We start from the raw sequence: 22,913 nt of genomic DNA on the forward strand, positions 1-22,913 counted from the left end.
CCATGACTCAGAAAAAGGAGAACACACAATAGATCTGGTTTCACCAGAAATATAGTGAAATAATACTATTTCTGCCCTCTCTGTATATAGAACACCGATTTATAAAAAATTGCTGAAGATTATTTAGTTATTGTGAACTAAAATTCCCTCCTGCATCCCTCTCAGCAGTTGCATTGTCATATGTGCGCTTGTCAATGTCTGGAGGAAAGGCTACAAATCCAAAAATGATTTATTCTTTCATGGCTGTGATTAGTAATGTTGTTTTATTTGATTATGTAACTCACAGAGGTGAAAACAGACATTGAGAGAAGCTTGTATGATGGACAGAAGACCAAAACTGATGCAGACCAGAAGAATCCATTTCCCTATAAGCACAAAGCACACATTACAAATGACCTTTTTTGTCCAAAACTGTGTCACATGACCAACTATTAACATATACACTGCCTGGCCAAAAAGGTCGCCACCTGGATTTTACAAAGCAAATAGGTTGTGGTTGCTGCAGTTGGTCAGGTCTAGGTTCAGCAACAGTCTGTGCTCAAAGAATGAGGTCAGCTGACACCTGTATATACTGAATGACCAGGTTATTCCATCAATGGATTTTTTCTTCCCTGATGGCACGGGCATATTCAAAGATGACAATGCCAGGATTTATCAGGCTCAAATTGTGAAAGAGTGATTCAGGAGCATGAGACATCATTTTCACACATGGATTGGCCACCACAGAGTCCAGACCTTAACCCCATTGAGAATCTTTAGGATGTCCTGGAGAAGGCTTTGTGCAGCGTCAGACTCGACCATCATCAATGCAAGATCTGGGTGAAAAATTAATGCAACGCTGGATGGAAACAAATCTTGTGACATTGCAGACGTTTATTGAAACAATGCCACAGCGAATATGTGCAGTAATCAAAGCTAAAGGCGGTCCAATGGAATATTAGGGTGTATGACCCTTGACTTATACTTTTTGAATTTGAATAACAGGTGTTTCTGCAGCGTTGCATGCTGAGCAAAAACTGACAGGTTTCTTGAGTTTGTTTTTTCCTGTATTTATGGAGATGCCTAAAAAAGCAAGCTATAGACTCTACAGGCTTTTGCAACGTTTGCAGTGGCCTCTACTGACACTGATTCTTCACTATGTCCACAGCCAAAGTTGTTCTCCAGAACTATTGCTGCTATTCCTGCCCATAATCTCTGATTGGACTCTATATTACTTGTATTACATCTGCTGTTGCACTGAATTGTGGTGGCTGTGGGAAACACCATTTCATTTGTATGTAACATAAAAAAGACAAACAAACTAACTTAATCTAATCATAAATTTTAGATTGGGATGTTGGAACTCCCTTTTTCATGGCCTGGACTAGTCCTGTCTGTTCTGTCTGTCCTGTTGGCAGACGTTCAAAAATGGGAGCATATCAGCCCTGTACTTCCTTCTCTCCCTATGACTTTCAGGATCAAGTTTAAAGTGCTTTTATTAGTCATTAATGTTGCCTGTTTTCTATTGATTGATTTTGTTGAAATATTTCAGTGACTATTTTACTACGGCCCGTTCAGCACTTTGTTCAACTGCTGTTGCTTTTAAATGTTATAGAAATAGTCTGTCTTCATTTAGGAGAGATGTGAACAGCTTAAATAAAGTCTTACCTGGTTTAGTGGTCTGTGAACCAGTGACACTTCCAGAGTTACTTCTGTTCCTTTTTATATGAACCTGATACTCCTCCATCCTTTCACCGCAAACTCAAGTGCTGATGTAAATGTGAGCTGGAGGTCTGCAGTGCATCTTTTGTGCATTACTCACAGGACAATGACAAATGTGTTTGTGTTTTTTCTTGTTCCTCATTTTCTCAAAGTGGACAGTGGCATTCAGCATTCAGCAAGGTGCATGCTACAGCAGAACTAACAAAAATAACTTTCACTGCAGTATTTCCTTAGACAAATTAAAATTAAATTTTAACAACAATTTTCCACTGCACTTGTGAGAAGTTTATCAAGAAATTGCGAGAACTGTATTTCTGCTTCTTCTTTTTTTCCTCTTTACATAATTAAAACCATAACTTCCTCTTCAGATAACTTCCTTACTTTAAGAAAGAAGTGTATTCAATTTAATCAACAAAAAACATAACCAGATGTTGTTGTTGTATTTTAGTTGAGATTCCCCACATAATATCCTCTGGTTACGGGGACAACACAGCCCTGAACAGTAACTTTTGGACAAGATGAGGTTGGGATGAAATTTCTACAGTGTGTCGAAGAAAGTTTAGAGCACAAATACCCACCTATGCATGCACACATGGAGATGATGGTTTCTACAGAGGATCATTTGTTTCATTAGATAATGTTTTTTTGGGTGTTTTTTTTTAAGTAAAAAAAAACAGTTTTTAAATATTCAGTACAAATATTTTCAAGTCCTCAAATTCAACAGTCAATTAGGGGTTTGAATTAATTCATTGAATTAATTTAGGGGTTGAAATTTGCAGTGAAAAATTTCACAGCAAAGACCCAAGATGCCAAGGCATAAGCCACTACCATGTCAGAATGAGGCTGTTTCCTACTGGCCTTTCTCTTCTGTGAGCGGGGCTCATACTTAAGGAATCAAAGAGATGAGGTTTCATGCGCAGCTCTACTGTTCGTGAGGGTAGGTTGATTGTCATCCTTCAGTGTTGTCTTTATGTAATTACCTAGCACTGGAAAATGTGCCCTCAAACTAAATCTTAAACTAACAGAATATGAGTGTATTTAAATGTGCGTTCAAAATGACAAAGTGACCACAAACTGAATCTTAGACTTATAATGTATATAATCAATTTACTGTAATTTCATGGACCATACCTCTTCCTTGAAAAGACCTGTGAGCTATGGAGGCAAAAGAGGATCATAATCTTTTAAAGTGAAAAAATAAGATGTGGAAATGGACAATCAAGTTTTAATGTTGAACTGTGAAAAATAAATGTTTGTATTCAAAAGTAAACATTTTAAATCATTAATATTATTAATATTTCAAATATTTTCTCCTTTTAATTATTATTATTATTTTACTTTATTATTATTATTTCATTTTATTTATTTTTTTGGTCATGGTCAAATTTTTATTTCACCTTCAGATTTGTTTCAAATGCAGCTCAACTTATAAAGTTTCAAGTACATTTTTTCAGATTCATATTGAGTCTTCAGGGGAAGTGGGTTACCTGGCTTATGTATGAATTGTATTAAACAAAGCTTGATACTATACAAACAGCAAAACTTTGACTCTATTGGTCTTTTAAATGACACTTTGAGCTGTATTGTATTTTTACAACAGAGTAAAAGGGTCACTTGAATAAAATAAATTATCCAGAGAATAAAGTCGTAGCATTTTGACATTAAAGTCGTAATATTACGAGAATAAAGTGGTATTTTTATGAGAGTATAGGCTGCTGTGCGTGAATGAGGGACCAATGCGTTATGCGTTATGGAGAATTTGGAGCATTTTTTTCAGATAAACTTTCAACTGGGGTTTACGCATGATGAAATACTGTGTCCATCACCACACTATCATCAGTATAAGTACTTTGAAGGGACACTGCAAGCTTTTGAGTTTATTTCGTCGGAGGAACCAGACAGATTTGGAAGAAATTGCTACTTTTGTGGAAGAGGAACTGGCTGGAAGTGGTCGGCTGCAGGGGTATCGGTGGTTACACCATAGAGCTATACAGAGAGGATTTGTTGTTTCTCAAGAAACGATTTGAATTTTACTGAAAATATTGGATCCAAATGGGGTAGAGTTGCGAAGAAGGCTGCGTCTTCGGTGAAGACAGTACAGCGTAAGGGCCAAACGCATTGTGGCATTTGGATTTATATGATAAACTGAAGCCGTATGGCATCTGCATAAATGGCTGTATTAATGGCTTCAGTCGCCACATTATGTGGATGGAGGCATACATTACTAACAGCGATCCGAAAGTAATTGCAGATTACTATATCAACACAGTGGGGGGTGTCCACAAAGGCTCCGGGCGGATCCAGGTACAGAGAATTCACATGCCCGAGACATGCAACGGTTCTTGTGTAGAAATCACACAGACGCATTTGCTGGGGATCAAAGCTTCATCTATGGATGCAGCACCGCCAATCAACAAATACAGTCTTGGTGGGGAGTCCTGCGTAAACAATGCATTCAGTTTTGGATGGACATCTTTCAAACTCTAAAGGAACATGGACATTTCACCAGTGATTTCCTGGACAAAAACTTGGCACAATTCTGTTTCCTCAGCATTATACAGGTAAGCTATTTTCAGTGTTGCATAGCTTTTAAGACTCATTACTCCCCTGGAAAACAGAATTAGACTATAGCATGTTGGAGTATGAGCTATTGGTTACTTATTGATCATATTGCTGCTGTTGGCAATCTTTTTGTGAGTGCACACCTAAAGGGCAGTACCCCTGTGATCCAACTGTCTTTGAACTCTGCGCTCTCCTCATGGATGAAAATGGATTGAGTGCTCCAGTAAATGGCTCCACAGCTGCAGAACTATACATACATTTAAGAAATGAAATACTTAACAATATTTGAACTGTTGAACTCACCACCTCTACTGAGAGGTGTTATGCTAAAGTTGTTTGTATTTGAAGGAGAGAAAAAGTTAGCAGAATGTTTTATTTCAACATTGCATTTATTGCTTAATTCTTATTATTGAACATTCAAAAAGTGCATAAAACTGCTTTTCTGTAAAATGTGTAACATTCAAAAGTTGCAAGTCTGCCTACCAGAGGCAATGTAAAGACACTTGGTTTGAAACATGAACTGTAGTAGTAGAATATTTGTCAAAAAAATAAAATGTGAAAAATGAAACAGAATGTTCATTCAAAGTAAATAAACATTTCCTTTGTCATAAAAAACAAGAAAACGAAAACTGAAACAGTGCCATACTCATGTCTAAACAATCCATTATCCAGATATTACTGTCAAGGATTGGATTAAACTCACTGCGGACGTTTGGGAAGTTATCATAGCTGTCTGGCAAATGCAAAAGCGATGCACAGGTACGCCCAATTGGTCTACGGGTAAATGCTGTCTGAACAACAAATTCGACTTTGATAAAACCAGATACCAGCAAATCAGACCCTGTACAGAACCTCAGAAAGTTCTCTACTGTCTCTTCACTAAGTTCCTTGACATATTTTTTCAAGTTCCGTGCCACCTCTGCTTCATTTGGTGTCATTGTATCAGGAAAGTGTAACTTTTCAGCTACTGTTTTTGCAGTAGGTTTCCGCTCACTGTACATTTTTGTCAGTTCTTCAGGGTTGAGTAGCATATGTGGCTGTGAAATCCCCTGCCAGCAGCCAATAACAAACATTGGCTTTTGGATTATTTCTTTGTGTGCTAGCTCAAGCAATTTCAGGAAGGGTTTCAGAACAGATTTTACAGCGGCATTCATAGTTAGATAGCAGATCTGTGATCTCATCAGCATCGATAGAATCAAGGTTAACAAGAGCCTTGCTGATAACATTTTGCTCATGGGAGCTGAAAAGCTGGAGAAAACTTTTGATTAGGTCACTGTAAATCTTCCCAAAAAGCATTTCCTCAAGAAACGGAGGGGCAAGTTTAAGAGGCAGGTACCCACAATCTTGAAATCCCTTAACAAAGATCCTACCAATAGCCTGGAGTAAAATCAGTAAAATCATGTCTAAGAAAATCATGTCTAAGAAAAGGCACTTTATAGGTGCTTCCCAGAGTACACCTTTCATAAAACTCTCCCCAGAAGCTAGTCTAGACATCTTTGAGTAAACCTGAACCACTACCCTTCTCCAGTCTGTTGTCTGGAAGAAAATGCTTAACTTTAGCTGTTTGCATGGTGTAACATCAAAGTCACCTCTGGTATGATGCTTTGTGGACTGGGTGGGAGCGTACCATCAGGCTGGAAAATGAGCGTATCACTGAGAGAATCCTCACTGTTAGTTGGGTCTGGGCCAAATGTAATCCTTGGGTCAGAGTTGGTAGCATTCAAAACAGAAATACTCTGAGCATAACCTGAAGTGTCCAGAGTTATAGCCACTGAACCATCAACATGAAATGTTGCAAAATCTGTATCATTTTCTGTATAGGCTAACCCTGTGCTCATATCCTCTGAAAAAATATAGACCTCTGGATGCATCTCTGGTAACAGTTATTGTGGGTTATTAATAGCTTCTGTGTGCTCTTCATCTCCCTCAAAAGGTGTATAATCATCAACATCATCATCATCATCATCATCATCCACAATCACTGTTTTGGGTTGGGTTTCCAAATAAAACCTCTGTATTCAGTATTAGCAGCTTTACAGTATTGTATATGTCTTCTACAGACATATCATGAGGTAGGGGATTTTGTTTAAAATCCCAAACATCAAAATCAGTCTCAGTGCCTTGGTTAGATTTCCCCTGTGGAAAAAACAAGGATTTTCCTTGTTCTAAAATGTCATTAAATCCTGCCTGGTTGCTGATGTTAACCTTTCTTGTCCCTCCTCCTTGTTTTGCTCTGACCTGCTTTGTTATTTTGTTTTCAGTGTGGATCCAGCCTATTTCAATTATTCGGTTAAACTGTTTAGCTCTTCTTCCCCAGTTTGAGTTTGCTTTCTAACTTTAAATTTTTCCCTTAGTTTCTCAAAAAGTCCCCGTTTTCGTTTTGTTGAATGTGGATGAGATTTGTAAAAATTTAGGCAGGTGATCCTTCAAATCTGCATCTTCCATAAGCAAAGTGACTTCTCTGTCAATCTGCAAGAAGTGCAAAATAAAAAAAGTGTTGGGATCAAACAATTTTGATTGGAAAAATAAATGGACATCATTGTTAACAGTGAAACAAAAGTGGCAAGTAATTGATTTGTAATGTAACTTTTATAGGTGCATGTATTGGCCCAACTGCAATAACATCTAAACATAGCACATATGATAAGAGGGTGCATTTTACAATAAAAGTAACCTTTTGGTCTTCAATCTATTTGATTGGTTCTTCTGAGACCTGACACCTTCTTAAAAATGCCGCTATTTCGGAAATTGAGTCATTCATTATGGATCTGTAAAAGACAAGAAAATATGCCAATAATTATTTGTCCATTCACTGTCTCTCTTTTAATTATACACTAGTCACAGCATAAAACCTACTAATATCATGATATTCACATCCAAAGCAAGTCTTCCTCCAAGCCTTCCTGGCCAGATCCACAATCCACTGTAAACACATGCCTTGGTGAATGGAGATATTCAATACACGCATAATTATAGCTTTTAATAGTGCTATGCTTAAATTTATGCTTTTGTCCTCTAGCACTCGTATGGGGACCCACACCTACTATAGCCAGCTGACTCCCAGTGAAGAGGGTTTGGGGTGACCTGATTGTCTCGTCACAGACAAAGAGAATTTGAGCAAAACTGGACCAACACACGGGGGACAGTTTGCAAACAATGGCCTACTGTAGTCTTGTGGATATTTTACAACATTCAACAACATTGGTGTTGTTCGTAATGGCGCATAGAGCTGCCCGGTTTAGTCTTGGTTGTATGCGGGGAGAGAGATGGGTCAATTGCGGATAAGCATAGTAGGGATAGTGCTGTCCACTCAAGGACGGAGCAAGCGCATTCCCCCGGGGATGATCAGCGCTGTGTTGGTGATGAGTGACGGTCGTCCACTCGATCAGTTCCCGTGCGCTCCTCATCCCCACGTGTGCTCTCTGCGCCACATCCTTCTTGGACCTGGTCAGCGAGAACAGCCTGGCACGGGACTATCCCGGAGGTGATGCTTACCTCGTGATGGGCTTGTCAAAACCAGGTTTAAACCCATTAATGTCTAACCAAACCGGGTCTAACACAGTGTACAAATCAGACAAAATTGGCTAGGAGCAGCTCCATGTACCATTACATTTAAACTCGAGAACCCATAAGTTTTAGGACCACATATGGACAACGATTGTTCACACATGTGTGGACACATGTGAACAGACTCCCTCTATCCGTGACAAGCAAACAGTGGACCTGCCCCGCAGTCGGTCCCTTAGCCAGGTGCGCACAGAGGTTAGCTAGCAGAAATCTTATGCACTACCCACGGCCTGATGCATGCTATAGGGAGAACATAAGCACCGGGTAGGTTTACTGGGAGCCTACCCGGTGCTTATGTTCCACTAGCCAAAAGGCCGCCTGTAAATGTTTGAAAAATAATATTTCACATACCTATAATAAGATAATGGTCATTACCTGCTTTGAAATGATGGTATAGAAACCCGGGTGAAGGAGAAGGTTCTCTTTGCTTCTTCAGCTTCGTCTCCCACGTTTTTCCACTTTGACTTGAGTTTATTCTCATAAAATTACGACTTTATTCTCGTAATATTACAACTTTTTCTGGCTTCGACTTTATTCTCGTAAAATTACGACTTTAATGTCTAAATGCTACGACTTTATTCTCATAGCACCCGCACAATTAATTTTATTTAAGTGACCCTTATTCTCCGTCGTATATTTTAAACACAACTACAAAGTATAATTTAGTTATTTTCTGGAGTTTAAGATCCCCAATGCTAGTCTCCATGTCCGGAGATCCGGTCGTCGAGGTCCCCGCCTTCGACTGCCGCCCGGATCTCTCTGCACCCGCCCCTCCAGAGCTAGTCTACTCTTGCAGAGACGACATGTCTCTGCAACATCGCGTGGCGGTCGGGGACAGTACCTGTGGAATGGCAGACCGGGGTGGTGGTCCCTCTGTATAAGAAGGGGGACCGGAGGGTGTGTTCCAATTACAGGGGAATCACACTCCTCAGCCTTCCCGGTAAGGTCTATTCCAGGGTACTGGAGAGGAGAATCCGACCGATAGTCGAACCTCAGATTCAGGAGGAGCAGTGTGGTTTTCGTCCTGGTCGTGGAACACTGGACCAGCTCTATACTCTCCATCGGGTCCTCGAGGGCTCATGGGAGTATGCCCAACCAGTCCACATGTGTTTTGTGGATCTGGAGAAGGCATTCGACCGTGTCCCTCGTGGTGTCCTTTGGGGGGTGCTCTGGGAGTATGGGGTCCGGGGCTCTTTGCTAAGGGCTGTCCGGTCCCTGTTTGACCAGAGCAGGAGCTGTGTTCGCATTGCCGGCAGTAAGTCAGACCTGTTCCCGGTGCATGTTGGACTCCGCCAGGGCTGCCCTTTGTCACCGGTTCTGTTCATTATATTTATGGACAGAATTTCTAGGCGCAGCCAGGGGCCGGAGGGGGCCTGGTTTGGGAACCACAGGATTTCATCTCTGCTGTTTGCAGATGATGTTGTCCTGATGGCTTCTTCGAGCCAGGACCTGCAGCAGGCACTGGGGCGGTTTGCAGCCGAGTGTGAAGTGGCTGGGATGAGAATCAGCTCCTCCAAATCCGAGGCCATGGTTCTCGACCGGAAAAAGGTGGTTTGCTCTCTCCGGGTGGGTGGTGAGTCTCTGCCCCAAGTGGAGGAGTTCAAGTATCTCGGGGTCTTGTTCACGAGTGAGGGAAGGATGGAGCGGGAGATTGACAGGCGGATCGGTGCAGCGTCTGCAGTGATGCGGTCGCTGTATCGGTCCGTTGTGGTAAAGAAGGAGCTGAGCCGGAAGGCGAAGCTCTCGATTTACCGGTCAATCTACGTTCCTACCCTCACCTATGGTCATGAGCTCTGGGTAATGACCGAAAGGACAAGATCGCGGATGAAATGGGCTTCCTCCGCAGAGTGGCCGGGCGCACCCTTAGGGATAGGGTGAGGAGCTCGGTCACACGGGAGGAGCTCAGAGTAGAGCCGCTGCTCCTACACATTGAGAGGAACCAGCTGAGGTGGCTCGGGCATCTGCTCAGGATGCCTCCTGGACACCTCCCTAGGGAGGTGTTCTGGGCATGTCCCACCGGGAGGAGGCCCGGGGAAGACCCAGGACACGCTGGAGGGACTATGTCTCTCGGCTGGCCTGGGAACGCCTTGGGGTCCCACCGGAGGAGCTGGAGGACGTGTCTGGGGTGAGGGAAGTCTGGGAGTCCCTGCTTAGACTGCTGCCCCCGCGACCCGGCCCCGGATAAGCGGAAGAAAATGGATGGATGGATGGAAGATCTCCAACGCAAATTTCATAACATGAAAGCAGCAGCTACCCGTGCCCAACCAGGACAACCTACACACGAGTTTTACTATTGAGTTTGTTGGCCATGTAGTGGGAGTCTATGTACCTGCTAGGCATTTAATTTGTGTTTTGAAATGGAAAATCAAGTATTTACTTTCACAGTGTAAATCAAAATTTTAAAAGTAGACGGCTCTGAGTACACAGCGAAGATCGTCACTTCCAGGGGCGAGAGTGCTGTACACAGTGGTAGAATACAGAAACTTTGCAAAAACTTTGGATACATGCCCCTGATCAGAAAATGAGCCCATTTCCCAGTTTTGCTTCTAGGGTCTTCCAAAACACCCATTGTAAGTGAATTGCGCTCTGACTGAATTTTGGTTTTTACTTAATTTTATTTATCTTTATAGTGTCCCCTCGCTATATCGCGGTTCGCTGATTGCGGTCTTGCTCTTTCGCATATTTTTTTCAGTGCAATTTTGCATGTTTTTTACAGTGTATGAAGGCGCATGTTCTGCGTCCTGATTGGCTAAAGGACGTGCCGTGTCTCCTGTACAGTACAGAATGTGTTCAGCTAGTTGGACGCCTTTGCATCTGAGGACAAATGCCTCAGATGCCTGTCATGGACGCTCTGGACGCACGTCATCTTGACGCATATCCCTTGCGGTCTGCGAGTGCCTTTGGATGTTTTGGTCCCTGTGTCTTTGTGAACGCTGCAGACCAGGGTAAGAGAGTGACTTTTATGTATTAATTACATAAAACCCATCAACGGAGGTGATCGGCTCTGCAGTGTGTCTGGGTCCATGACTAGCTTTTATGCGCCTGGCATAATTAAGTTGCCCCTAGTTTGTGGCTGATGTCTTTCTACTTGTTCTGGATAATGAGTGTACTCTCTGATTGGTTGACGCTACGCATCAAACGCCAAAAAGTTAAGCTTTTTCAACTTTTGGATGCGTGAACAGAGCGTCTGATGCCTGAAGGTACGTTCAAGGTACGTTCACACCGGTGCGTCAGGTGCGTCGCGTTCACATGTAAAGTCAATGGTGGACGCGCGTCTTGGCCACGCTGCGTTTTTGCGGCGCGTCTTGAGCGTCCAGAGCGGAGCGAATCTGGCGTTGGCGCGGCGCATCCACAGCGTCCAGGCGTCAAGACGCCGCAAAAGTTCAAATATTTGAACTTTTGCGGCGTTCGACGCGCAGCTTCAACCAATCAGAGACCACGCTCCAGTAACGTCGAGACGTCATTATTCGGAACACCGGGAGCCACAAACACGGAGGACAGACTTGTTGTTGCTATTATTATTATTATTATTATTATTATTTTTATTTTTATTTTTATTTTTATTTATTTATTTATTTATTTGTTTATTTGTATATTCTATAACGCTGGTTTCACACAAATACAATGACAGTAGACTTATTTGCATTAGGAAGAATAGATAACTCAAAATAATTAACACATTTCTAAGCTACTTTTATATTAGAAATAAGGAACATTGCTTATATCTGAATACAAAATAAGTTGTTGTTATTATTGCATTCAGAATTATTCATATTTAGATCTGCTAACAGCAGACAGATGGACAGGCGCTCCGCAGCTTGAATCGAGCGCCTGTAGTTAGTGTCCTGGGACGTTATCCACGCACCAATGCGGGACAGCACTGGGAACTGGGCTTGGGACAGATGAAAGTACCGCTGGAAGCAGTGGTCATCCAGACGGAGCTCCTGGAGCAAGTGATGAAACTCGCCAAACTCGGAACGCCTCTGAATTATATAATGGACCTAGACACGCCACCGCCAAGCCGATCGCCTCCGTTGATGACTTTTATGCAATAAATATAAGACACTCTCAACCTTTTATGCATTGTACAAAAGACCAGGAAACAGACGCGCGCCATCTGGATACGCCCCTAGCGCGTCAAAGACACGGGGAGGAGGCGTCTGCGTTCAAATTTACAGGCGTCTAAATAGAGGAGCGTTCTTGACGCACCGGTGTGAACTCACCTCAAGACGCGCAGCGTCAACGTCACATTTGCGCCGCAGAAACGCAGCGTGACCAAGATGTGCATTTACGAGAGACTTTGCATGTAAACATAAAGGAGCAAAACATAAAGACGACAGCAGCAATAAGTTTTAACAAGGATTCAAAAAGGGTTGTAACCATCGTGTGAATGGAGTGTGCTTTAGCTTTGTCGATCAGTGACTTAGGAAAAAGAACCTTACGAGACATTACAGCGGAGCAGTGCCAGGACGAAGAGGCGCGGTCAGACTGTGAAATACGTGTAATCATTTCTTATGTGTCTAACCTCTAGGTTGATCATTAAAATTTAATTTGTTACTTTATTTCTAAAAGCTGTCATTTTATTTACAGTACACTACAATATTTGGTTTCGTTCTGTAATACTGTGTTTATTTTTTTAAATCTACAAAGGTTTGAACTTTGAGAGAGTTTAAACAAGAGAGAAATGTGAGAACATGTTAACGCCTGTCAGAGAAAAGTGTATGAAGTGTGTGGTGAGGAGTTTTACAGCCTTAAAACATATATCCATCCATCCATCCATCCATTTTCTTCCGCTCATCCGGGGCCGGGTCGCGGGGGCAGCAGTCTAAGCAGGGACTCCGAGACTTCCCTCACCCCGGACACGTCCTCCAGCTCCTCCGGTGGGACCCCAAGGCATTCCCAGGCCAGCCGAGAGACATAGTCCCTCCAGCATGTCCTGGGTCTTCCCCGGGGCCTCCTCCCGGTGGGACATGCCCAGAACACCTCCCTAGGGAGGCGTCCAACATATATAACATATATAATAATTGTAAAAAATAACGTTTTCTACTTTGCGGGTTTCGTTTATCGCGGGTTATTTTTGGAACATACCCCCCGATAAACGAGGGAACACTGTATGTACAGGGGTGGACCCCAGGAGTATAATGAGAGTTACGTATGTAACTATGATTCTATGAATCACGGGTGCAAAGTGATTAGGTCACTCCAGTCAATAAAATCAGTTACATCAACTTCATGTATTATGCACAAGTTTGCTGGTTCAATGTCCTGGGCCACTCCAGTATAAGTCAATTGGCACACTTCACTAGGGAAATAGGGTGAAAAGCAGATAGTGTCCTGGGTGGCTCTCAAGAAGGGAGAATGGCTTGTTGGGCCGTCAGTTGCAATTAAAAGGCCATGATAGGTGCAAGGTGGGCATATGGTGGTGAGGGCCATGATCACCCCTTATGGCTCTAATACATTTTTTATTTAATTAATTAATTTATTTTATTTTATTTTTTTTATTTTTTTTTTTGGAGGCCTTGGCACACAGAACAACCCGGTGAGAGCAGATACATTGGTCAGTTCCTCTGCACCATATATTGTATGGGGTAAAATGACAAAATTTACAAAAAAATTAGTAAATCAAACAATCTATAGCAGCAATGTGATGTGTGTGTCCAACAGCCGTAAAAGAGCATCAATGGAGCGCGTCCAGGCTTTTTAGCAATAAACTTCCGATGTCCTTTCAAAATAAGTTCTCAGTCACGTAAATACTGTGCATCTCTTTTATAAACTTTTGTATTTAAAATGTAGTTCATACAAATGATAATGAATATGTAACCAATGTCATTTATATAATTTGGTGCTTAAATGTGAAAAGATACAAAGTGATAGCATCGCAAGAACAGCTTTTTTTGTAAAAGAAATTATTCAAAATGTAAAGTATATAATTTTGACATATGTAAATACATCTAAAATCACTAAGCCAGTCTCTTTTCACAGATGCAAAGTTTTCTGTCGGTGCAGAGGTGGTCATTCCAATTTTTCAACTCATTTTTAAAGTTCATTTCACCACAGTCTTCATTGTTGAGATTGTTTGGCTCCCCACGCGTCCAAAACCTGAAATTCAAACAGATATTTACAAAATGACATTATGCCAAGTGATTTTATTATTATCATTTGGGTTTCATTCATGAAATTCTATGTGAACCTTGTTCTGACCAGTGAGCCATCCACCCATTTCCAGACCCCCTCCTGCTCCAGGTCACTCAGTCCAATCCATCGGCGCCCCTTAAATGTCGAATGTGCAAATTTCTGTGATACAAAAGCAGTAGTTAAATAATAGATATAGTTATTTTAATTGGGTCCCTCGCTCCAGACCTGCTCCTGGACACTGCGGATGATGGTGAGATCTGCTCCTCTCTGCTGACAGTACTGCCTGCTCTCCTGCCAGGTCTGCTCTGTGGTGGAGCCCAGGTAAACACTGCCTTGGAAATAAAGCCAACCTTCAGACGTGTAGTTACCTGAAAATAGGGATGATACAAAAAATTCAGACATTTAAGTGAGACTAAACTGCTGTAGTGTGGCAGACTGTAGTGTAGACCCCCACAACAAAAGCATTTTTAAATCTTGAAGGATTCTTAAATTAGAAACAAAAATGCAAAAGTGCTGACCACAGATATGAGTGCAATTTTATGAGATTTTAAATGTTATGATCGTCAGAGCGCACAGAGACTCCACACTACAAGTGAAAAGTTGTGAAAGCCAGCACAATTGTGTCAGCTGTTTCCTGACAGCATGACACATGGCTCTCCCCGCTCGAACTGCCACCTTAACGTGGTGGAGAGGTTTGAGCACCTGAATGATCATGGGAGCTATGTTGTCAGGGGCTTCATGCCCCTGGTAGGGTCACCCATGGCAAACAGGTCCAGGGGGACAGGTCAGACTAAGAGCGATTCAGAAGCCTTTCATGATCAGTAATAGATCAAGGTCAGCTACATTGCCCAGACTGGCGTTACCGAGGTCCCACCCTGGAGCAAGGCCTGAGGTGGGTGCTCACCAGCGCATGGTGGCTGGGCCCTTCCCCACGGAGCCCGGTCGGGCTCAGCCCGAAGGAGCGACATGGGGCTGTTCTCCCGTAGACCTACCACCTGTGTGAGGATCCATGAAAAGCAGGTGTGAAGAGATCTGGGCAGCCGTCGAAGGCGGGACCTTTGACCGGATCTCCGGACATGGAGACTGGGTCTGGGGACATGGAATGTCACCTCGCTGGGGGGGAAGGAGCCTGAGCTTATGCGGGAGGTTGAGCATTACTGGCTAGATATATTCGGCCTCACCTCCACGCACAGCTTGGGCTCTGGAACCCAACTCCTTGGGAGGGGACTGGACTCTCCATTTCTCTGGCGTTGCCCGCAGGTAGAGGTGGCGAGCTGGTGTGGGCTTGCTTATTGCCCCACAGCTCAGCCGCCTCATGTTGGAGTTCTACTGGGGGACTTCAATGCTCACCTGGGCAATGACAGTGACACTTGAAAGAGTGTGATCGGGAAGAATGGCCTCCCTGATCTGAACCCGAGTGGTGTTCTGTTATTGGATTTGTGTGCTAGCCACAGTTTTTCCATCACAAACACCATGCTCGAGCAGAAGGGTGTACATCAGTGCATGTGGCACCAGGTCGGAGGTTGATGATTGGCTTTGTTGCCATGTTATCTGATCTCCAGCCACGTGTCTTAGACACTCGGGTGAAGAGAGGGGCAGAGCTGTCAACCAGTCACCACCTGGTGCTGAGTTGGATCTGCTGGCAGAGGAGAAAGCTGGACAGACCTGGCAGGCCCAAGCGTACTGTGAGCGTCTGTTGGGAACGTCTGGCAGAGCCCTCTGTCAGGGGGGTTTTCAACTTGCATCTCCAGGATAGCTTGTTTCCTGACAGCATGACACATGACTCTCCCCCCTCGAACTGCCACCTTAATGTGGTGGAGGGGTTTGAGCACTCGAATGATCCTGGGAGCTATGTTGTCGGGGGCTTCATGCCCCTGGTAGGGTCATCCATAGCAAACGGGTCCAGGGGGACAGGCCAGACTAAGAGCGATTCAGAAACCTGAATCGCTCTTAGTCTGAGCGAGGCTGGGGACAGGTTGTCGTAGCTGTGGTTGTAAGGTCTGCAGTGCTTGTCACGGCAGCAACCCCCGAAAATGGTGGACACTGGAAGTAAGGGATGTCGTCAGGCTGTAGAAGGAGTCATAGCGAGCCTTGTTGGCTTGTGTGACTCCTGAGGCAGCTGACGAGTACGGGCAGGCCAAGCGGGCTGCAGACTGTGCTGTCACATTGGCAAAAACTCTGGGTTGGGAGGAGTTCAGGGAGGCCATGGAGGAGGACTATCGGACGCTTCACCAACACTGTTTACAGTGTGGGCGGAGAGCTGCTGATCTCAACTGGGGATGTTGTCGGACGGTGGAAGAAATACTTCACCGTCATGTCTTCCAATGAGGAAGCAGAGACTGGGGATCTGGAGGCGGACTTGTTCATCACCCTGGTTGGCTCCTCGGTGGCAAGGCGCTGGGAGTGGATGAGATCCGCCCAAGTACCTCAAGTCTCTAGATGTTGTGGGGCTGTCTTGGCTGACACGTCTCTACAATATCATGTGGCAGTCAGGGACAGTACCGCTGGATTGGCAGACCGGGGTGGTGGTCACTATGTATAAGAAGGGGGACTGGAGGGTGTGTTCCAGTTGCAGGAGAATCACACTCCTCAGCCTTCCCGGTAAGGTCTATTCCAGGGTACTGGAGAAGAGATTCCAACCGATAGTCAAACCTCGGATTCAGGAGGAGCAGTGCGGTTTTCATCTTGGTCACAGAACACTGGACCAGCTCTATACTCTCCGTCGAGTCCTCGAGGGTTCATGGGAAATTGCCCAACCGGTCCACATGTGTTTTGTGAATCTGGAGAAGACATTCGACCGTGTCCCTCGTGATGTCCTTTTTTGGTGTGCTCTGGGAGTATGGCGTTTGGGGACCTTTGCTAAGGGCTGGTCCCTGTAATGAATGTGCATGACTAAAACATGACTAAAACAGAACCAACTTGTCCCCACTTGGGCCAAATTGGACTGACCCAGGATAAGTGTGAACACACTCTTGCTTACTGTAAATTCACATTTTATTCTGTTTTGGTGGTAGCCTCCTACATTCACTAGAGCAGGCTCTACTCACCTATGGCTTGCAGTTTTAGCTTCAGCTTGTCTCTTTCTTCAGTGATTTCAAGTTCCCTGGCTTCAAGGACTGCAAAATATAACAATTTTAAAGGTGGCATTAAATCCAATATAATTAAAAGTAATGAAAAGAGCTCAGACCGCACATCACATAGTCTGGTGGTGCTGGCGGAGAAGCCACAGAGCACCTAATTAATTCTGTTGGGAGTCTATTTTTGCCAGATGTCGGAACTGACTGCAAGTCTTTTCCCTTTTTAATAAATGAATAGTTAACAAGACAGCAGAGCACCGGTCTGAGTGTGAATATCACACTGCAGCAACACCAAGCACTGGAGTCATGGGCTAGACTGGCTGCAGTCTGGGCGAGGCGTTAGCAAAGAATTAAAGTGTTGCATTTTAAAAAATATGTTGTCGGTAGAAGCCCCCACGAGCATCAGTTGCACTGCCATCTTAGTTGTATCCATTTGATTGTTTCAGTTGGTATCTCCCCTGGAAAGTCATTTGCTGCATTTGCAAGTCTGTAGCATCTTAGAGGAACATACAGTAGCTAGCTTGTTTCGCAATGCGCTGCACTTCTTACTTGGTCTGCCTCATTGGCAGATAGGCAGCATATACCCAATTCTACACCTATTAACCTGCTTCGAGAGATGGAGGCTGGGTAAAAAGACTCAGGATGGGAAAGAGAAGCTCAACAGGACCAACAATCAAGGGTCAGGATGGATGGATAGTTGATAGATAGATAGATGGATCGATCAAAACAGAAATCTTGGAGCATCATTGTAGACTACTCTTTCCAATCTCTGTAGATTTTGTATAGTTCACCCACAGGTGCAGTATGTTCTAAACCAAGTTCAATCAGAACAGAACAGGAGCTAACTTTCCGTGAAACACAACATAAAAGATTTTTGCTAAATTAATACAATTTGTTTTTGTATACATTCAACCTTAAGTAAATGACCTTAACAAGACTACACAAGTTATTCATGCAGAGCCAATGCGAGAGAAATATGATAAAGCTACATACTGTAACTGTAGGTTTAAAAAAATGGTTGTGGTGAATCAACACAATTCAATTGTGTGCACTTGTTGTGCAGGAGACATTTTGTTGTTATAAAACTGTGTTAAGCCAACACTACATAATAATAGTGTTAAATGGATTTGTTTATGTAGGACCATGACCTTGGAGAACAGTTTCTACGAGTTTCTATGTTCCCCATCTTGATATTTGTCAAAGTCTTCCAGGTGACCTTTCTGATTTCTCTGCTGAGCTAATTGCAATTCTGTGAATATTATGGTGGCTGGAGGAAGTAGTAGTAAAAAAAATGTGGTAAGTTGTACAGTCACCCTCATCACTATTGGCTTTGAAAGGACTTTCATATTATAAATGAAATTTTGACTATAATTTACAGGGTATAGACGGTGGGATTCAGTGTGGGGGTTCTTGTGGGTGCAGCTCATGTTGGTGTGGAAAGAAATGAAATAGCAGACCGCCCTGTTAAGGCTAGTATAAAAAAGGCAAGAGTACAACCAAAAGTGCAATTAGGGAGGATGGAGTGTCGCTCAGTTTTGCAGTCTGTTATAAGACAACAGTGGCAGCAAATGTGGGATGCTGAAAACAAAAGGAGGAAGCTGTGTGGTATTGTCTTTGCAGTTAATGCCACTTCTAGAACCTGCCTCTCACGTCAGGATGACATCAAGTCTTAGGCTGGGTCACTGTGGGTTAGTGGGGTGTTCCTTATTGAGAAACATAATGATGTCTGCTGTGAAGGTTGTGTTCCTGAGACTGTGGGACATGTTGTGTTAGTGTTCAACATATGCAGAATACAAGAGAGCTAGGTTCAGAGCGCTTTCTGATTTGGGATTCACTTTTTCCTTAAAGATAATATTAGGACATGGAGCTTCCCCAAAAGAGAGGGCAATGGTACTGTTACATTTCTTGAGGAATGCAGGGATAAATCATCAAGTATCAGGTAGAAAGCTCACTATTAGCATTTTTTGTGTGTGTTAATCACTCAACCAGTGGGGGCAGTAATGCACTTGCCGTGCCTACTCTGCCAGAAATAAAAAGAAGAAGTGAAGAGCTCCTTCACATGAGGCAGTGATACAGGCCATGGCCATGTCCCAATTCGCCAAACTGGCCTTAGGATCACCATTCGAAGTGTGCATCGAAGGGCAGTTACGTAATTTCTGGCGCGACAAGGGCTGTCCCATTTCAACGCACCCAACTGAATGCGCCCACAAACCTGCCCTCCCCTTTCCACCGTTTCCATGGAGATCGGACGTAACTGAAGCATGCGTGCACACTTCACGCACTTCTATATCCCATCATGCACTGCGACTACGCAAGAAACAGAAGAAAATGGAGTCCGCTGCGCAATATACGATCAAATGTTCGTACTGGTTTACCTCATCTACAACAGTGCGACATGAAACTGTTAAATCTGAATAAAGATTTGTACAGTGTGTGTGATGATTAAAAAGGAGGGGTTATATGGAATAAAGGAATGTGCAGTTATTGCTAGACAATAAGAGACATTATATCATTAAAAATTATGACTGCAATAAGAATAATGTAAGAATGTTTGTTTCTATTGTAAGCGTCAAAGACCAAGAGAAACATAAAGTCAGAAGGGTTTAATGATCCACACAGGTAATGTGAACAATGAAGCAATGGACTCTCCGGAAAGGACAGAACAGAGTCCTGAGACATGCACAAAATCTTCATGTGTTCCGGTACATTCCATAGGTCTGCACCCTCTGGTGGGCACGTGTCATTTACCTTCATGTTAGTAAATCAAGATATTAGCTTGATGTAGCCCTGCACTGCTAGAAAATCCCTCACAATAATAATATGGAAAGAACTGGCACGGCATAGAAGGGAAACAGTGCCCTCTACTGTTATTAAAGTGGTGTAGACACTGGCCAAAATACCAAATTGTTAAACTGCAATATCCCACTTTATGTACAACTAATCAGTGTTCTCTGGTTTATAGACTATGAATGTGAAAATGATATTTTTACCTCTGTCTCTGTTATTACGTTTTCACAAGGTATATTTTGTTAATCCTTTAAAGTTATGAAGTACCTACAAATGAGAAAAAAATCACCTTGAACATTGTATTATTCAATCATGTCTCAATTCGCCAAATGCACCTTTTGAAGGGTCCCTTCGAAGTACTCCTCAAAGTGTAGTTTGAAGGTTTCGGACGAGAATTTGCCCTCCTCAGTGTAGCCGCCATCTTGCTGAAGTGGGACAGGCCTACACCACGGACTGCACTTCCACCGCTGTCTTTGAACATACGATACGTACATTACGTACGTTATTTTTAATTATTTATTATTTAATAGAAGAAAAGTCAAGATGTCGTCGTCACAGCCGTTTCTTTCTGTTTAGATTGAATATCAATAGGCAAATATAAGTTTCAAGGTGATTTTTTTCTCAATTGTAGCTACTTCATAACTCTAACAAAATATACCTTGTGAAAACGTAATAACAGAGACAGTTTCATGTCACTCTGTTGTAGATGAGGTAAACCACTACTAACATTTAAACGTGTATTGCGCAGCGGACTCCATTTTCTTCTCTTTTTTGCGTAGTCGCGGTGCATGATGGGATATAGCAGTGCGTGAAGTGTGCATGGATGCACGCTTCGGTTACGTCCGATCCCCATGGAAACGGTGGAAAGGGCAGGGCAGGTTTGTCAGGCGCATTCAGTCGGGTGCATTGAACTGGCACAGCCCTTGTCACGCCGGAAATTTCATATCTGCCCTTCGACGCACACTTCCAATGGTGATTCTAAGGCCATTTTGGTGAATTGAGACACGGCCACAGAGAGGCATTTTACACTACACAGGGCTGTTTCTGTTTGAACTTAACACACAAGTTGTACACAGCTCCCGATTTGGATAGTTTATAATAGTTTATAATATAGACATCTGATTGCATTGCAGCATTCTACATACTGTTGTCTATATAGTACTGTAATACAAAGTGCAATACATGATGTGTATCAGTCAGTTTACTCAGAAAGAGTCAGTGTGGAGGGCCTTGCAATTGCAACACATTTCAAATTATCAGGGTAATCCAAAAATCCAGACCGACCCGACCCAGGCCCGCGGGTATTAAAGCCCGACCCAGCCCGAGCTCGACCAATTAACTTGATTTGCAGGCCCGAGCCCGAAGCAAACCCGAAATTTCATATTTTATTTGTGAGGATAAATAAAAAAAATAAAGAACCAAACAAAGTTAAACATGCGTAAAAACAAGCCTACTAATAAAAAACCTTCGCCACTAAAGGTACGTTCACACGTGTTAAACGCAGCGTGGTCAAGAGAGCCTTCTCTGTTTTATCCAAATAATTTTTTTTTATAACAAGTATTCCTAAGTTTAGTATCCACACATTGTTTTAGTATACATTTTTATAAACATATATTTATTTTAAAAAAGTCAGGTAGAGAGAAGCCCGGCCCGACCCGACCCGAACGTAATGATTGATATTTTAGGCCCGACCCGGCCCTAAATTCGGGTCGGGTCGGGCTCGGGCTCGGGCTTGGGCTTAAGATCTTACCTCTAACCCAAATGCACTTTTTAGCACATGTGTGGATGCTTTTAGCAGAGTTTGAGACTAAATAAACCTAGATCATGCAGGAGCCTTTGTGATGCTGTGTGGAGGCACTTTTCCGGGTAAGGAAGTAACTGTGCAGATGTTTTCTATGATCTGGGACTTCATTCACATTGTATGTGATGCACTCTACAGAACTGCTCTGCACCGTTATACTTGTGCAATATTACTTACTGGAAAGAGTCTTCTTCAACTTCTCTCTTTCCTGGGTCAGGGTTTGCTCACAGGTTTCCTGGGCTGAAAAAGACCATAGAGTTTGTAATATAACATTCAAGGAGCATACATTTCAAGTTCTGCATTTTACTCACAAGAATGGCTTTTCTGCAGCTCATCTTTTTGCTTCGACAGGTCTTGGCGACGAGTTTGAAGAACTATAACAATTAGTGGTTAAAAAAAATAAAATTTGAGTGTGATAATGAGTGTGATGAAATCATTCAGTTTGTTTGTATCCCATTACATTTATTCTTCTTTGCTATTAAAGTGTTTCAAAGAAAATGCTAAAGAGAGGTATGATGTATAATTCCATTACGTTTCCCAAGCGCGTCCATCTCAGCAGTTACATTGTCATATGTGCTCTTGTCGATGTTTGGAGGATGGTCTACAAATCCAAAATTGATTTATTATTTTATGGCTGTGATTAGTAATATTATTTTTATTTGATTATGTAACTCACAGAGACGAAAATAGACATTGAGAGAAGCTTGTATGATGCACAGAAGACCAAAACTGATGCCGACCAGTAGAATCCATTTCCCTATAAACAAAATGTAGCAGATCAGAGAGTTGTGAGCAGCTTAAATAAAGTCTTACCTGGTTCAGTGGCAGTCTGCGAATCAGTGACACTTCCAGAGTTACTTCTATTCCTTTTTGTATCAACTCTACACTCCATCATTCTCACTGCATACTCAAGCGTTGATGCAAATGTGAGCTGGAGGTGTGCAGCACATATATTTTGTGCATTGCGTACAAAACAATGACTGAAGAATGAATTTCTTCCTGTTTTTTTGTGGTTCCTCATTTTCTTCAAATGGACAGTGGCATTCAGCACTCAGCGAGCAACAACATAATTAACAAGAATAACTTTCACTGCAGTATTTTCTTTTAATTGATTTCTAAAACCAGCAATAATTTTCCATTGCACTTTGCAAATTGCACATTCACTACTAGGATAACACAAAAAAACAACTTTTATAGTAAAAGTAGCTTAGCCAGTAGTAATATGAATGATATTTGTTTGATTTGTGTTGGCCCACACCTCCATTCTGTAGGTCATGAAAGGA

At 42.8% G+C, this 22,913-nt stretch overlaps 1 protein-coding gene across 2 annotated transcripts in view; it reads right to left on the minus strand.

The window, feature by feature from the left end:
• LOC117384738 (CD209 antigen-like protein C) overlaps positions 1-22,556 on the minus strand; it is a 40,471-nt gene extending 17,915 nt beyond the window's left edge. The window contains exons 1-9 of one of the 2 annotated variants that reach the window (XM_055228285.1): positions 22,444-22,556; positions 22,307-22,387; positions 22,163-22,231; positions 21,942-22,004; positions 21,808-21,870; positions 17,013-17,081; positions 14,191-14,333; positions 14,021-14,124; positions 13,678-13,929 (exon numbers count right to left, since the gene is read on the minus strand). In XM_055228285.1, coding sequence (XP_055084260.1) covers positions 13,791-13,929; positions 14,021-14,124; positions 14,191-14,333; positions 17,013-17,081; positions 21,808-21,870; positions 21,942-22,004; positions 22,163-22,231; positions 22,307-22,387; positions 22,444-22,525 — 813 coding nt within the window. In that variant the 5' untranslated portion in view covers positions 22,526-22,556 and the 3' untranslated portion in view covers positions 13,678-13,790. Of the gene's footprint in view, positions 1-13,677; positions 13,930-14,020; positions 14,125-14,190; positions 14,334-17,012; positions 17,082-21,807; positions 21,871-21,941; positions 22,005-22,162; positions 22,232-22,306; positions 22,388-22,443 lie in introns of those variants that run through there. The other variant, XM_033981890.2, reaches the window with a different exon arrangement.
• Positions 22,557-22,913: the final 357 nt, after the last annotated feature.

The sequence above is a fragment of the Periophthalmus magnuspinnatus genome, chromosome 17 (assembly GCF_009829125.3).
Source record: "Periophthalmus magnuspinnatus isolate fPerMag1 chromosome 17, fPerMag1.2.pri, whole genome shotgun sequence".
Taxonomy (NCBI): domain Eukaryota; kingdom Metazoa; phylum Chordata; class Actinopteri; order Gobiiformes; family Gobiidae; genus Periophthalmus; species Periophthalmus magnuspinnatus.